At 49.2% G+C, this 15,635-nt stretch overlaps 1 protein-coding gene and 1 long non-coding RNA gene across 6 annotated transcripts in view; one reads left to right on the top strand and one right to left on the bottom strand.

Moving 5' to 3' along the window:
* The window catches only part of LOC101953993 (uncharacterized), a 30,952-nt gene extending 17,629 nt beyond the window's left edge, over positions 1-13,323 (bottom strand). Inside the window, exons 1-2 of one of the 2 annotated variants that reach the window (XR_010597914.1) lie at positions 13,257-13,323; positions 5,683-5,894 (exon numbers count right to left, since the gene is read on the bottom strand). This is a non-coding gene — a long non-coding RNA (uncharacterized LOC101953993). Of the gene's footprint in view, positions 1-5,682; positions 5,895-13,000; positions 13,055-13,256 lie in introns of those variants that run through there. The other variant, XR_010597913.1, reaches the window with a different exon arrangement.
* DGAT2 (diacylglycerol O-acyltransferase 2) overlaps positions 13,286-15,635 on the top strand; it is a 36,704-nt gene continuing 34,354 nt past the window's right edge. Inside the window, exon 1 of one of the 4 annotated variants that reach the window (XM_005290531.5) lies at positions 13,286-13,522. In XM_005290531.5, the coding sequence (XP_005290588.2) occupies positions 13,480-13,522 (43 nt within the window). In that variant the 5' untranslated portion in view covers positions 13,286-13,479. The remainder of the gene's footprint in view (positions 13,523-15,635) is intronic. The other 3 variants (XM_065581756.1, XM_005290530.5, XM_005290532.4) reach the window with 3 other exon arrangements.

Genomic DNA, 15,635 nt, shown 5'->3' with positions numbered 1-15,635 from the left:
TGGCTCATTAAAGTAGTAATATGCTCCAGAGACTTTCACTCCTATGACAGTGGGCTGAAACCAGTCTATACAACCGGTAGCAAGTGAAAATCAGCTTGTTTGTTAATCTCGCACCATGTGCACTGGTGTCACTGAGAATTTGACCTGAAATACTTAGGCCTGGAGTCTCAAAATGTATTTAGGCTCCTAAATTCCACTGAAATCAATGGAAGTTAGGTGCCTAAATGTTTGAGGATGTAGCTTCATTGACATCCAGGCCCCAGGCCTGCTGACAGCAATTCCGGGCCCCAGGGCAGAACAGTCAATGGGCCCCCGCGCACGCACAAGCCGCGCGCACACAGACGCTGTCCGCCTGACATTTGGGCAATGCTGCACCTGTGCTGGCTGGTGCCCAGCGAGCGGCCGGCTGCACTGCTGGGCACGCTCTTCCGGCATGGCCAGGGCTTCCACATGCCTGCCCGGTCGGGTTCCCAGCTGTCTAATTGTGCAAACCCAGAGACCCCTGCCCCGCCCCCTTCCCTGAGGCCATGCCTCTGTCCCGCCCCTTCTCCAAGGCCCCACCCCCTGCTCGCTCCATTCCCCCCTCCCCAGGGACGGTACAAGGAAGTTTCGCATCCTAGGCGAAACTTCCACCTTGCGCCCCTCCCCCCCCCCCACAGCCCTGCGGCAGCTCCCCGCCTCTGCCGAGGCATCCCCCCCCCGCGGCAGCTCCCCCTCCCCGGGGAGCCGTGCGGCAGCTCCCCACCCCAGCTCACCTATGCTCTGCCTCCTCCCTGAGCACGCTGCCACCGCTCTAATTCTCCTCCCCTCCCAGGCTTGCGGCCCCAAACAGCTGATTGGCGCCGCAAGCCTGGGAGGCGGGAGAAGTGGAGCGGCCGCTGCGCTGGGAGAGGGAGTCTGAGCCGCACATGTCAGCGCGCCGCCGGCAGCCCAGCCCAGCCCAGCCCAGCCCAGCCCAGCCCAGCCCAGGAATGTTGTAAAAAAAAATTAGGGGCACTGCTTTTTGGCGCCCCCAAATCTTGGCGCCCTAGGCAACCGCCTAGTTTGCCTTAATGGTAGCACCGGCCCTGCCCCTCCCTCTGTTGCTCGCTCTCCCCCACCATCACTCATTTTCACCAGGCTGGGGTAGGGGGTTGGAGTGCAGGAGGGGGTGTGAGGTGCAGGCTCTGGGAGGGATTTTGGGTGCAGGATGGGGTGAGGGGTCGGGCTCTGGGAGGGATTTCAGGTGCAGGAGAGAGTGTGGGTTCTGGGAGGGAGTTTGGGTGAGGGGTGCAGGCTCTGGGCTGGGGCAGCGGGTTGGGGTACAGGAGGAGGTTAGGGGGTCAGTGCTTACCTTGGGCGGCTCCCGAAAGTGACTGGCACACCCCTCTGGCAGCGGCTCCTAGGCCGGGGGTCCAGGGGGTCTCCATGCGCTGCTGCCCGCAGGTGCCGCCCACGCAGCTCCCATTGGCTGCAGTTCCCAGCCAATGGGAGCTGCGGAGTAGGCACTCTAGGCAGGGGCAGCGTGCAGAGACACACACCCACCCCCCGGGGCCGTAGGGCCATTCCGACCGCTTCCAGGAGCGGCACGGAGTGAGGGAAGGCAGGAAGCCTGCCTTAGCTCCACTGTGCATCTGGGGGCCCCTGGGCCCTTTTAAATCGCCCTGGCCCCTGGGCAATTGCCCCCTTTGCTGCCCCCCCCCCGCCCATCAGCAGGCCTGTTGACATCAGTGGACCTACACTGATTTACTTCAGCTGAGAATGTGGCCCAGTAACTTTCTATACCATGGCAAGGGCCTGTTCTGTTGCAGTCTCAGCAGACAGTGCTGTAGCATTTCTCAAGGTAGGACTTCACACTCTTGATCAGAAGATCATGAGTTGATATCCAGTGACCAGGTCTTACAGATGGTACCTCCCCAGGGCTGCATCTATTGCAGTGCAATACAGGAGAAAACCTAGGCTTTTAGAGAACTTGTCCAAAGGAAAAGTTAAACTGAAGTCTCTTGTGGCTATTCAGATAGAAATTAGAAGTCCCATAGAACTAAATGCTGCATTTAACCTTCTATCATGTGCCCATTTAGAAGCATAGGACTGGAAGGGACCTTGAGAGGTCATCTAGTCCAGTCCACGGCACTCATGGCAGGACTAAGTATTATCTAGACCATCCCTGACAGGTGTTTGTCTAACCTGCCCTTAAAAATCTCCAATGACGGAGATTCCGCAACCTTCCTAGGCAATTTATTCCAGTGCTTAACCACCCTGACAGTTAGGAAGTTTTTCTTAATGTCCAACCTTAAACCACCTTTGCTGCAATTTAAGCCCCTTGCTTCTTGTCCTATCACCAGAGGTTAAGGAAAACAATATTTCATCCTCCTCCTTGTAAAAATATTTTATGCACTTGAAAATTGTTATGTCCCTCCTCAGTCTTTTCTTTTCCAAACTAAACAAACCCCTTTTCAATCTTTCTTCATAGGTCATGTTTTCTAGACCTCTAATCATTTTTTGTTGTTCTTCTCTGGACTTTCTCCAATTTGTCTGCATCTTTCCTGAAACGTGGCACCCAGAACTGGACACAATACTTCAGTTGAGGCCTAATCATCACAGAGTTCAGAGGAAGAATTACTTCTCGTGTCTTGCTTACAACACTCCTGCTAATACAACCCAGAATGATATTTGCTTCCCCCCCCCCCTTCTTCTTCTTCTTTTCAGCAGTGTTACATTGTTGTCTCTCATTTAGCTTGTGATCCACTATGACCCCCAGATCTCTTTCTGCAGTCTTCCTTCTTAGGCAGTCACTTTCCATTTTGTATAATAGGGTGATGAGCACATATCAGTCAACCACAAGGTAATTTTTTTCCAAAAGATTGAGGGATGACACCAGTGCCCTGGTAATCTTCCTTTTCTAAGCAAGTTCTCTGAAGGACACACATGAGAAGCACACTTTAGATAAGATCACTAAGTAACAGGAGAATATAAGGGTGGTGTTTAAAACATAAACACAGCCCTTTGCTAAAATCCAAGTGATGTTATGAAGGTATGGGGGTGGGAAAATAAAAGGCTTGAGTAATAAGAATATCTAGTCTTACTTTTCATCCAGATATTTCCAAGGAAGGCCCTGATCCACAAAGGTACTTAAGTGCCCCTAAACCCTACACTTTGGTGCATAAGGGCTTGTCTACATGGCACTGCAGTGTGGGCTACAGGGGGATGAATTGTGAGTGTTGTAACGTGTGGTGCTCTAACTGCCCTGTGCAGACCCTGCCTAGCTCTCACTGATGTAGTCCAGTTTCAAACAGGACTACACTGACATGAACTCTGTACCTTTTAGTTCATGCCAGCAGGGCCTACATGGGGCAGTTACAGCACAACACAGAGGGGCTCCACAATTCATACCCCGTCGTCCAGATTGCAGTGTTGTGTAGACAAGCCCTACATCTGGGGTGGCACCTTCGTCCCAGTTTTAGGCTGAACCCTGTAAAGCAACAAAACTCAGTGCCTAAGTTTTCAGGGTAAAAGTTCCCTAGGCACATGTGCTGCTGCCCCGCTCTAGGTGTCCAGACACCTATCTCCCATCTAGGCCGCCACATGATCCACAACCTGGGGGAAGACACGCGTTCCACCGCCTGACTCAGGTGTAGGCCCAACCCACTAGGGGTGCTCAAAGGCTGCCTACTGCATTGAGTCCTGTTCAAAAGCTGGCAGTGGTGTCACCACCTTATAATTGTAGTGGTTACAGCACTCACCTGGAATGTGGGAAACACAGGTCATTCCCTCCTCGAGAAGCGGGGAGACCCCTGTTCAACTCCTAGGAAGGTGCGCTAACCCCTGAGCTATGGAATTCCTGCAGCCTTTCCTCTGGCGCAGCTTCAACTCTGGATTAACTACTTAGAATAATTGAGAGAGAGAGGCTGGCTGTGTGGCCTGGGAGATGGCAAACCCAGGGTGCAGTCCCCCCGCTTCACTCAGTCTTTAATTATGTATCATATTGGAACAGCTTCCAAAGGAGAGACTGCGGGAGCCCCACCTCAGAATATCCCAATGCTCTTCTGAGAGGGGGGAGACCCCCTGTTCAAACCCTCTTGGCCTGAGGCGGGAACTGAACCTGTGACAGCCACATCCCAGGTGAGCACGTTAACCCCTGGGCAGGAAGCTATTTGGTGGCAGGGGCACCTTCTCTTCCTCTGGCTATTTTCTGTGGAGTGAGACAGGGACCTAGTGCATTCTCACAAGAGAGAACTCGGGCACCCAGGCCATCTGACTGCAAGCGAGGGGCTCCTGCTTGTGGATCGCTAGTGAGATAGGCCCCTCCTCCAGCCCAGAGTTAGGCACCTAACTCTGCAAGAGGGGTGGGGGCTTAGGACACATGCTTCTCATTGGCCAGTTTAGGCAGCTCTCTGCCTAGTGTGCTGGCTTTTGGGGATCATATTTGAAGGTGCCTCTCTCTCTCCATTCATGGTATCAGGCTCCTAACTCAAGCTCTGTAGATCGCAGTGTTGTTCCTGTAACTTTCTAGGTGCCATGACACTTAGCATTACAACACCCGAGTTCCGTTGTGGACCCAGGACAAAATGCTTTATAAAGGAGGGCAGCATCATTATCCCCATTTTACAGATGGGGAAACTGAGGCACAGAGCAGGGACATGACCTGCTTAGGGTCACACAGCAGGCCAGTGACCAAGCCAGACTAAAACTCTTGCATCCCAGTCCAGTGCTCAGTACACTAGCCCATACTGCTACCCACTACATCATTCTGAGTAGTGGCTATTAGTGGCCCATCAACCACTATGGTTCTGACTTGTAGGCTGGAGTTCACCTGCACAGAGCCCAAATACTCACTTCCCCCCATCTGAAAGCTGGGAATAATAATACTGGTCTACCTACCTACCTCACAGAGATGACATGGGAGAGAAAAGATGTTTGTACAGTCCCTTGCCATCCTGGATTTAAGACCTGGAAGTTTAACGTATAATTATTAATTCCCAGGGTTGTACGTGAGCTGTTGTTGAGGGCATAGTAGATGCATGGTAGATGCCCACCCACATTGCACTACTGCTGACATGTTCTGTGTGATGCCTGGAATGAAATATAAAACCAAATTTTGTTCTAGTCTTTACAGAGGCCGAAAGTCACGCATTACAATCAAGTAATCTTGGGAAGGAATTGGCTATTCCTATTACTAGATCAAAGCCTCCCTTATTCAAGACAAGTGAGTCTTTGCTGTCCTGCAGTCAAGATGTTCTTGAAGCACGAAAACCCTCTTAATGAGTGTTATGCAACATAATGGTCGGTCACTGCTGCTCATCTGCTCTGGAGTGGTTACGTTTTACGGACACTTCGATTAAAACAAGCTGACAAAGGACATTTCAGGCACAACCCAACAATTACAGAGGATGTGCTATAACAGATGGAAAAACCTGGATTTGTTGCTGGATTCAAAGATCCTTGGTGACAGCTCAGTTGGTAATACTGGAGTTGTGCCTAATTTAAACAAAAAACCTTGGGTGCCCAATTGCCTCCCCCCGCTTCCACTTTCAGTGATGTGATTCAGAAGTATCTTCTTTGAAGTCAATGGTGTAAGTGAGAGCAAGATGAGTGTGTGAAAATCATGTATTGATCTGAAATATCTTTCTAAGGGAAGCAGCATTTCTCTCTGTATAAGGAACAGGATTGGAAGTTCTGTAAAATAGGAATAGTAGCACTTACCTATCTCTGTATAGTGCTTGGAGGAGGCAATATGTAGTAAGTGAACTGGCTAAAAATCTACTTTTCTCCATTATACAGGTGGTCCCTCCATTTTAAAGTTGAGGTCTGTTGACAGGGTAGTGTGGGGAAGCTGTCACTGTTGCTTCCAAAGATGTTCTGTGGATACAGGACTACAGCCATCAAATCTGTTAACCTGGTACGTCTATTGAGCACTGAAATTAAGAAAAAGAAGGGAAAAATCTGTCAAATAGAGGAAATTCCATACGACCTTCTGCTATCTCTGCACAAAACCTTTGAAACTATGTTGAAGGCTATGATCCTGCAATGTCAGAGGATGGACCTGATGACCTAATAGGTGTTTTCCATCTCTAGTTTCCATGCTTACAAGTGTGGCATCAGAAAGGGCTTTATCTACAGATGGCATCTTGCAGATCATGTTACACTCAAGTCTGAGTGAATAATCACTGAACTCTGTGCCAAACTCGCTGATGGAGGAAGTGGGCACGACTTCGTTAGAGGTAGCTGAGTTAACTCAAATGCCTTCACAGGAGGTATCATTTGATCACAGAGCATCAGGCATCAGCAGGAGTGGAGACGCCATATAATGTATGAGCAAAAAGACATCAGCCTAAGTAAAACGAGTGGCAGCTAAAACAGTAACCAAAGCAACAGTTATAACGAGACTTTTCTGTGTGTTTTGTCTTCCTGGCAATTCGACAAAACAAATCTTGCTGGCTCTCTCATTCAAGTTCAAATTCCCTATTTATGTATCTGCTTTTACCGTCTAGTTATTACCCTGTTTCCCCGAAAATAAGACAGTGTCTTATATTAATTTTTGCTCCCAAAGATGCGCTAGGTCTTATTTTCAGGGATGTCTTATTTTTCAGAAATGAAAAATGCCTTATTATCGGTGGATGCCTTATTATCGGGGAGGTCTTATTATCGGGGGGATGCCTTATATTACAACGAGAGGCAAAACTGTAAGTAGGCCTTATTTTCGGAGGATGTCTTATTTTCGGGGAAACAGGGTATGCTGTGTAACTGAAAATGCGGTTTACATTATTCAAATTAAATACATAATTACTGTTGCTATCAGTAGAGGATTCTGGGCTCAAAGTAAAAATGATATGGAAATCCCAAGATTGTGGATCCACCCATTCCCTGATGCATTCAGATCTCGAATGACTTCCCAACATAGTCAATGGCAAAATTCCCACTGACTCCTATAATACACACTTGGGCTTTAACAGACAACAATTCATGATATTATCTAAATACAATACAGCTTTCTCTCTCCAGCTCTTTCATCAAGCCAACTCAGTAAGATACGTTATTCCTTCTAGCTGGGTGACATTTTCTATCTCCCCTGTTTCCAACTGAAATGTGGTTTATCATATTGCAGATGTTGGAATGACACATGCTCACCTGAGTCACACAAGTAAACCAGATGAGAAGGGTTTGGCTCAGTGTCGATTTAGCCAACCTAGATTGTAGGAAGTAGCATGCAAAGAGGTGGTCTTCATCTTATGCCCCAATTCTATTCTTCGTTACATTGGTGTAAATCCAGAGTCACTCCATCAAGCCCAAGGTAGTTACTCTAGATTTATGACTTGCCTAAATGAGATCAGAATTCTGGCCTTCTGACTTAAACCTAAGAGTCCAAAATCACAAGAATATTTGCTCCTACACAACCTGAGGACCCAATTCGGCAACTTTTACTCACATGAGTACTCACTCATGTGAATATCTAGTTCCATCAAAGTTGGCACCTTCTTGACCAGCTTAACAGAGAGGCCAAGGTATGAATGGGCAAGGAGACTGAATTACTTTCCCTTTCATTAGAGGTGGTCTCTGTGTGTTAGAGTTGACAGTGCAAGCAGGAGGGAACCTGTGGGTAAAAGAACTGTAAGAAGTACTGTGTTTGTAACCTATGCTACAGAACATGGGTTGGCTCTGCCTACACTTCCACTGTAGTCTCTGGTTCAAATCCTCGTGATGGATCACTCAACTTCCTGGAAACAAAATCTTCTAAAAATGATATCACCTGGAACCAGAAACCTAGAAGTGCAACACCCAAAATATTAACTAGCTTCCCTTCCCACTATTAAGTACATTTTAAATATATAGATAGAGGGCAAGAGTTTCAAAGGTAGCTGAGGTCAATTATGTGCATGCATTTGTATGTGCCTAATATATGCAGCCCTAAATGGCCGTACACATTGGCAAATAGCTGATCTTTGGGTAAGTGCTTTAGATATTTGTATGTGTGAATTATGTGCACACAGATAATTACACTTGCCTGACTTTGAAATCCTGGCTTTATTATAGTGTATTGTGAGATAGCCCCACAAAACTGCTTTAAACTTGTTGCGGACTCATAAACTGCTGTACAGGTGCCTTCAAATATTTTCAAAGTCACTGAATGTTACTGAAAAAGAAAGCTGCTTTTTGGTGAAAAGACCAAGAGCTCTGGGGGCATTTATTTAATATTCAATAGGAATATTCCTAAAAATTCAGTGCATGCATTAAAAAATGTCACTGCACAAAGGTGCATTGTTGTTGCCCACTGTTTTTCAGGTCCTGCTGCTTACTAAAGACACAAAAATGCTGCCTCAAGATTTCTGCTACTACTGTAAATGATTTTGGTGCACAAACCCCAAAGTATCAGAGGGGTAGCCGTGTTAGTCTGAATCTGTAAAAAGCAACAGAGGGTCCTGTGGCACCTTTGAGACTAACAGAAGTACTGGGAGCATAAGCTTAGAGGCGGTACTTCTGTTAGTCCCAGTACTTCTGTTAGTCTCAAAGGTGCCACAGGACCCTCTGTTGCTTTTTACAAACCCCAAAGATTGCCTGCTATCCATGGTAATCTGTTCAAAACCTGTTCTCCCACAGGCTCAAGTGAACTAATAGTATGTTATTTGAAAGAATGGCATTGTTTGAGGAAGACTCTGCTGGAGATTCGGGTTATGTTATCTCTGTGCCAAAGCAAGAATGTTAGCACAAAGCAGCACTGTTTTTTAAAAATAAAAAAATAAAAACCCACCAACCTAGCCTCCTGTAATTGACAAAAACATTTCACAAGTGAGTAGTGTGGTGGATGGGTTATTGGAGGGGAGGGGAGGGGCGGAAGAGATCACAGAAAGAAAAATCTAGGATCCGATTCTGCCACTCATCCTCACGTTGACTCATACATTGCTCCATGAATGGGACAACTTACAGAACAAGGTACTCCTTAATGTAAGTAAGGGAATTCTGGGTTACAATCAACTTCTTTCCCATGTCCTGTTATTCAAGTATACTTTGACATTGCTGTTATTCATTATTGATATTGCAACCGCACTTAAAAATCCCTACAGAATCAGGGTCCTACTTAGGGTGACCAGACAGCAAATGTGAAAAATCGGGACGGGGGTGGGGGGTAATAGGAGCCTATATAAGAAAAAGACCCAAAAATCGGGACTGTCCCTATAAAATCGGGACATCTGGTCACCCTAGTCCTACTGTACATAGGCAGTGTACAGACAATCTACACAGAAGCAGACCATGTCTGAACGATCACCGGTCTCTAACCCGAATCTATGGTCCTCAGGCAGGCCTCAGACCACAGCAACTGCCCGGTAGCTTGCTGGACCCTCGCTCACCATACGTACCACCCACAAAACTCCTGACTGGAGGAGATGTCTAGCCTCTCTGGCTCAGACTCACTATTTAAGCCAGAAGGAGGGACAGAAAGTTGTCTGAACAGCTGCTTGGGGAATCTTGGTCTTGCTGCTACATTGGACACTGTTTTCTTGCCTGACTTCTGTTGTTGTTCCAGATCCCTGCTTCTACGCCTCACCTCTAGCTAGTGGTTTGACTCTGGCTCTGACCCCCAGCTCTGGTTTCTAGTCTGGTCTGCCCACCAGGCCTGACTACCTATATCCTGGTCCATTACAACAGTCCCCAGAAAGCTCACAGGCTAGGATTTAGCAGAGCCGGACTAGATCTGAAGCCAAATTTTCAAAAACTGGTCTCACATTTTGCAACTGCAAAATGTGGGTGCAGATAATGACAGGTGGAGTTTGGGGATGCTGTTATTTAGGCCCCCCACTTACTGTCATCCGACAAGCTAGGTATCTGGTTTGTGGCTGCAGATTCTTAATTTTAAGTGACCCAAACTGTTTCTGAAAATAAACAGGGGTGGAAAATTATACTCACATGCTTAATGGGGTGCAGTGAGAGAAACCTGATAAAGTTAGCCCTGGAACGCCACATCTCTATCCATTACAATTATTTGTATCACTGTAGCACAGGGGTGGGCAAACCTTTTGGCCTGAGGGCCACATTGGGTTTAGTAAATTGTATGGCGGGCCGGTTAGGGGAGGGGGTCGTGGCCCAGCCCCCACCTCCTATCTGCCCCTCCCCCCTGGACTCCTGCCCCATCCAACCCCACCCCCCGCTCCCTGTCCCCTGACTGCCCCCGGACTCCCGCCCCTGACTGGCCCCCACCGCCCCATCCAACCGCTCCTCTCATTCCTGACAGCCCTCCCAGGACCCCTGTCCCATCCAACCACCCCTTCTCCCTGTCCCCTTACTGCCCTTGGAACCCCTGCCCCTGACTGCCCTCTGCCACCCCATCCAACCCCCCCTCCTTCCTGATTGCCCCCTGGGGACCCCGTCCCCATTCTACCCTGTTTCCCCCCGATCACCATCCACACCCCAGCTCCCTAACCATCACCCCGAACTCCCCTGCCCTCTATCCAACCTCCCCTGCTCCCTGCCCCCTTACCGCGATGCCTGGAGCACCGGTGGCTGGCGGCGCTACAGCCGTGCCGCCCAGCTGGAGCCGGGCCACGCTGCCGCCACCATGCAGCTCAGAGCACCGGGTCAGGCCGGGCTCTGCAGCTGTGCTGCCCCAGGAGCTCACAGCCCCGCCGCCCAGAGCATTGCGACGGCGGCAGAGCGAGCTAGCTGAGGCTGCGGGGAGACAGCAGGTGAGGGGCCGGGGGTGAGCCTCCTGGGCCAGGAGCTCGGGGGCTGGACAGGACGGTCCCGTGGGCCAGATGTGGCCCACGTGCTGTAGTTTGCCCACCCCTGCTGTAGCACCTAGGAGCCCTAGTTATGGACCAAGTCCCCATTGTGCTAGGTGCTGTACAAACACAGAACAAAAAGACAGTCCCTGCTCCAAAGAGCTTGCAATCTAACTACAAGACAAGACATCACAAATGGATACAGACAAACTGATGGGGGGAATACAAGGAAACAGCATGGTTAGCTTGATAGGCCGTGAGAATACCAGTGGCCTAACTGTTGTCAAATTTTTTTAGGCATCATGGCAAAGAGGAGTTTTGAGAAAAGACTTGAAGGAGGAGACGGAGTTAGTTTTGCAGATGTTTATAAGGAGCTCCTCCCAACTGAGGGACAGCATAGGAGAAAGCACACAGGTGTGAGCTCATTGATAGAGTTAACTCAGTCAGCGCCAAACATTTGGCAATGGATGTTCATAGATAGATGATCATAGATTCCAAGGCCAGAAGGGACTATTATGATCGTTTTGTTTGACCTCCTATATAACGCAAGCCATAGAACGTACCATAGCACTGCTTGCTGCAGGAATCCATACTCCTTGCCCATCCTCTTTCCTATAAGATAATATTTAAGTATACTGTAACTATGGCTTTTTCCATCCAGGACGCATCCCTGCATTTTACACCCAGGAGTTGCTGGGCAAGACAGAGCTTCCAGACAGACTGTTGCAATATTCCCTTTTGGTACATATTACAACAGAATATTGGGACTGCCGACAGGACAGTTCAAATGCCCTTTTGGCACCAAATGGTTTATACAGCGATGGCTCAGGGGATGGCTTATGGGAAATCCAAAGCCTTTCACCTCTAGGTCACTGATTCAAGTCCAGCACAGGCTGGTAACGACCAAAAGTTGTAACCATCTGTTGACTGTCTGGTCACCTTATTGTGAAATGAGTTGTTGGTCTCACTCCAGATCCTAACAAATGGGTGTCCCCATGCCAAAAAGTTATTGTTTCAGCTTGCCCTCCTGCCTCCAGGGATGCTATGATTGCATGGGCAAGAACAGAACTCAAGTTCACCCCTAAAGGTAGCTGCTGCTAGGTGAGGGTTGAAGCAGCTCAAGGAAGCTAGCATGCTGCAGCCCATGCTGGCAGCGTGGGGAGCACAGAAAAATAATAGCAATGTTCGGCACTAACATTAGTTCTCAAATTGCTTCACAAAGTTGGATAAATATTATCCCCATGTTACAGAGATTGAGTGAAGGGCCTGAACCTGCTCCCTTTTCAGTGCAGGATCGGACTCTAAGGACCTGTCCCAACTCCCACTAAAATCAATGGCACATTTCCTACTGGAAGCAGAAACAGGCCCTATGGGCCAAATTTTGAAAAAAATATGTTGGTGCTTAAAGATGCACCTACCGGGGTTTTCAAAAGGCACCTAGCTCCCCTTCAAACTGATGGAATTAGGCACCTGGGCACTTCTGAAAATCTCACTAGATGCCATCTGCCTCTTAGGGGCCTAAACACCTTTTAAAATCTGGCCCTCAGTGACTTGCCCAAGTTGCCCAAAGAGTAGTTAATGCCAGTGAAGGATCAAACCCTAGAGAGCTGGGAAGATAACCTAGGTCTTCTAATGTCTAAAGAGCACTTTGAGCTCTAACACTAAATTAGTGCGCACACAGAGAAAAGCAAGAAGTTGAAAAGCATAAATAGATACCGCATCTTACATTAAAATTGTACAGCATCCATAAAGGATTTCAGAGTAATATTTTCTTAAACACAGACTCTGTACCTATCAGAGGAGAAAAAAAGTGTGCACAACAATAGCAAAATATTTACTATCTGGCATGTATTTTTTCACCCAACAGCTTCTTGGGGGAAATGATAGGGACTCAATAATCTCCAGGCTTCTGTAATGCTGTTCTCCCAACGCTCTGAAAGCCCTTTACATAACACATTATACAGCGCCTAGCACAATAGGTTCCTGGCCCAGGACTAGCGCTCTTATGATACTGCAGTAATAATACAAATGATAAATAATACTGCACAGCTCTCACACGAGGCAGGTGCTGTTCCCCCCGTGACATAGTAAATTAAACCAAGGCACAATAAGAAGCTAGTGCAAAGTCACACTGGTGTTGTTCGATCTATACGGCAACAGTTCGCTCTGCACAACGGGGACCACGCAACGGGTCAGCAGCAGGGGCAGGAAGGAAACCCACGCGTCGGCCTCCTGCTGCCCAGTCCCTGCATTTGGGCCAGTCCCCGGGGCGCGCGCAGCAGGGGGAAGGGGAACCCCAGGAAACTTGCCTGCGGTTCGGGTGGCACCAAGCGCCGCGCACGGCCATTCCGCCGGCTCCACGCACCTACCATTGGGGACTGGGCGTGGGGGGGGGGGGTGGAAGAGCATTTCCTGTCGCTTGCAAGACATTGCCACTGAAATCACCCCCCCCCCTTGCAACACCCGGCTTTTTTTTGCAACATCATTTATCAGAATATCTATTTTCATAAAGCTCCCTCTGGAGCAAACTCCCCCTCCCGCCAGCTCGCTCTCTCACACACACACCGCTGGCTGGCAGCTGCATCACAATCCCCGAGGGAGAGGCAGGCAGGGCGCCTGCGCGCCGCCTCCCTCCGGGCCGGCCGATATAAAGGAGCGCGGCGGGGCCGGCCGGGCTGTGCAGGGCGCTGGCTGGGTCAGTACAGCGCGCCGGACTCTGCCTCCCACGGACGCCGCGGCCCCGGCTGGGCGCGTTATGGACCTGCCTGGGGGGCGCCGACCCTGAGCCATGATGAAGACCATCATCGCCGCCTACTCGGGCGTCTTGCGAGGTAACCGCAGCCTTCCTAGCGGCCGGTCCCCAAGCCTCGCAGGGCCATATGCCTCTATATGGACCAGCCGCGGGCGAGCCTCTGCGCGGCCGACCCAGCGCCTTCCTCCCAGGCCGATCTCAGCTCCTGGGTGTCCCACCCCCCTAGGCTTTGCATGGGGGAAAAGGGGCCGGTATGATGCTCCTTCTGCAGGCACGGAGCTGCAGTCTGGGGGTGAGGGGAGCTGAGGGGCGTTTTGCAAAATGAGGAGTTGGGGTGCAACGTCTGGAGCGGGCTGGCTGCTGCATTAGGCATTCTGCGCCCCCTGCCCACACATCCCCTGCCTTGGGGGGTTTCTTTCCTGCCTGTTGATTGTGTGACTGACTAACATGCCTGCTGCAGGGGTGTTTGTAGCCTGACTCTGTGGCAGGTGCGCGCTGGCTGCTTGGCTTTTCATGTTGGGAGGGCTGTTGGGGCCAGAACCTTAGAGCTGTATGTTGTGAAGCTACATCTGCCATCTCCCTCTCCCCCAGTAGCAGTGTGGCTGTATCTTAAGGCGGTGGTTCTCAACCTGGGGTAGGCGGAACCCCTGGGGGTACACAGAGGTCTTCCAGGGGGGCACACCAACACCTCTAGATACTTGCCTAGTTTTACAACAAGCTACATAAAAAGCACTAGCGGAGTCAGGACGCACTGAAATTTCATTCAGACCGCATGATCAAGTTGGCCATTTTTCAGGAATAGTGTGGCTGTGACACTTTTTTGTGTTTTTTTTTTTTTTTTTTTTTTTTTTATGTCTGATTTTGTAAGCAAGTAAGTTTGTAAGTGAGGTGAAACTTAGGGGCACGCAAGACAAAGCAGACTCCTGAAAGTCCACAGTAGTCTGGAAAGGTTGAGAGCCACTGTCTTAAGGAAAGGAAAAATACCTTGTTTGTAGCTTTGGGAGGCTTCCACAAGGGTCTGTTTGGGGGGGTCTACTCTTCAGCCAGCCTTGGAAAAGCTGCTGGGTTTGTCCGGCTCTGATGCCTCAGCCTGTGACAAGTGTCTCTTTCTGGGTTTGATGTGTTCCTGACACAGTGGGTCTCATTTTCTTAACAACACATGGGTTTTTGTGTGTGAGGGGAAGAGGAATTTAATGGCTTTTATGATCAGCCTTGCGGCTGCAAATAACCATTTCATTGGAAACTAGCTGTGAAAACTTAATTTAGTTTCTTAAATGCTACTTTTCCTATACTTGTGGCAGTAGGAAGAAGCTGGAAAGAAGTGACTGATGTCTGTCTCCCTAAAACATCTTAAAGATTAAGTTTAAAAATAGGCCTTTATCCAGGGTAGCATGGGTTAGTGGCTAAGACTTCCTTTCACCTCTACCCACCAATACAAAACTCTCCTCCCATTTCCGTAGTGAAATGGGGTTGGTGGTTCTGGGCTGTGGAGAGGAGACAGTTTGTCAAGCTAGAAGTCTCCTTCAGGTCTATCTGCTTTATAGATACTGAACACTCCATCTAGGGAGGGTCGAACCTTTACCTCAGGTTGAGGTCACTGGATGGGCGATGTGAGGAAGCTTGTGTTACAGCTGCCTTGGGTGTCAGTAAACAAGGCCTCCGAAGGTACAGCAGCAATAAACTTAGCAAATGCAAATGTTTATGCTTCAGAGCCTGTTCTCTACCCTTTAGAGAAACCGGTTTGCTGGCCTTTTAGCAGTGGTGCGGGGCTTACACACCAGTAAAGTTTTACATAACTTTGATAAACTGAAACTTTAAAAATCACCCACACTTGATGATCTGTAACATAGTGTGGCCTGGAGACCCCATTGTGTTGTACACGTACCTGTTGAGACAGCTCCTGCTCTGAAGATCTGAGTAGACATTGGACAAATGGTGGGAAAGAACATAGCGGCCCTGAGGTAAAGTGACCTGTCCAGGCAGGGTTTGCCAACAGGCAAAGCTGGGGGCAGGGGGACCTCTGACTTCTATTCCAGTGCCACTAGCATGCACTCCCTCCACTGTTGTTCTTGTGTTTGGATTTCTGGTCTTCCATGTGTCTTTTGGGCTCCAATCCTGCAAATAGCTTTGATGTGGATGCCTGTGTAACACTGACAGTCCCTGCTTGTCCGTGCGTGGGATCGAACCTGGGA

This window comes from Chrysemys picta, chromosome 1 (genome assembly GCF_011386835.1).
Source record: "Chrysemys picta bellii isolate R12L10 chromosome 1, ASM1138683v2, whole genome shotgun sequence".
Lineage (NCBI taxonomy): Eukaryota > Metazoa > Chordata > Testudines > Emydidae > Chrysemys > Chrysemys picta.
This window is presented reverse-complemented; position numbering and strand designations above follow the sequence as displayed.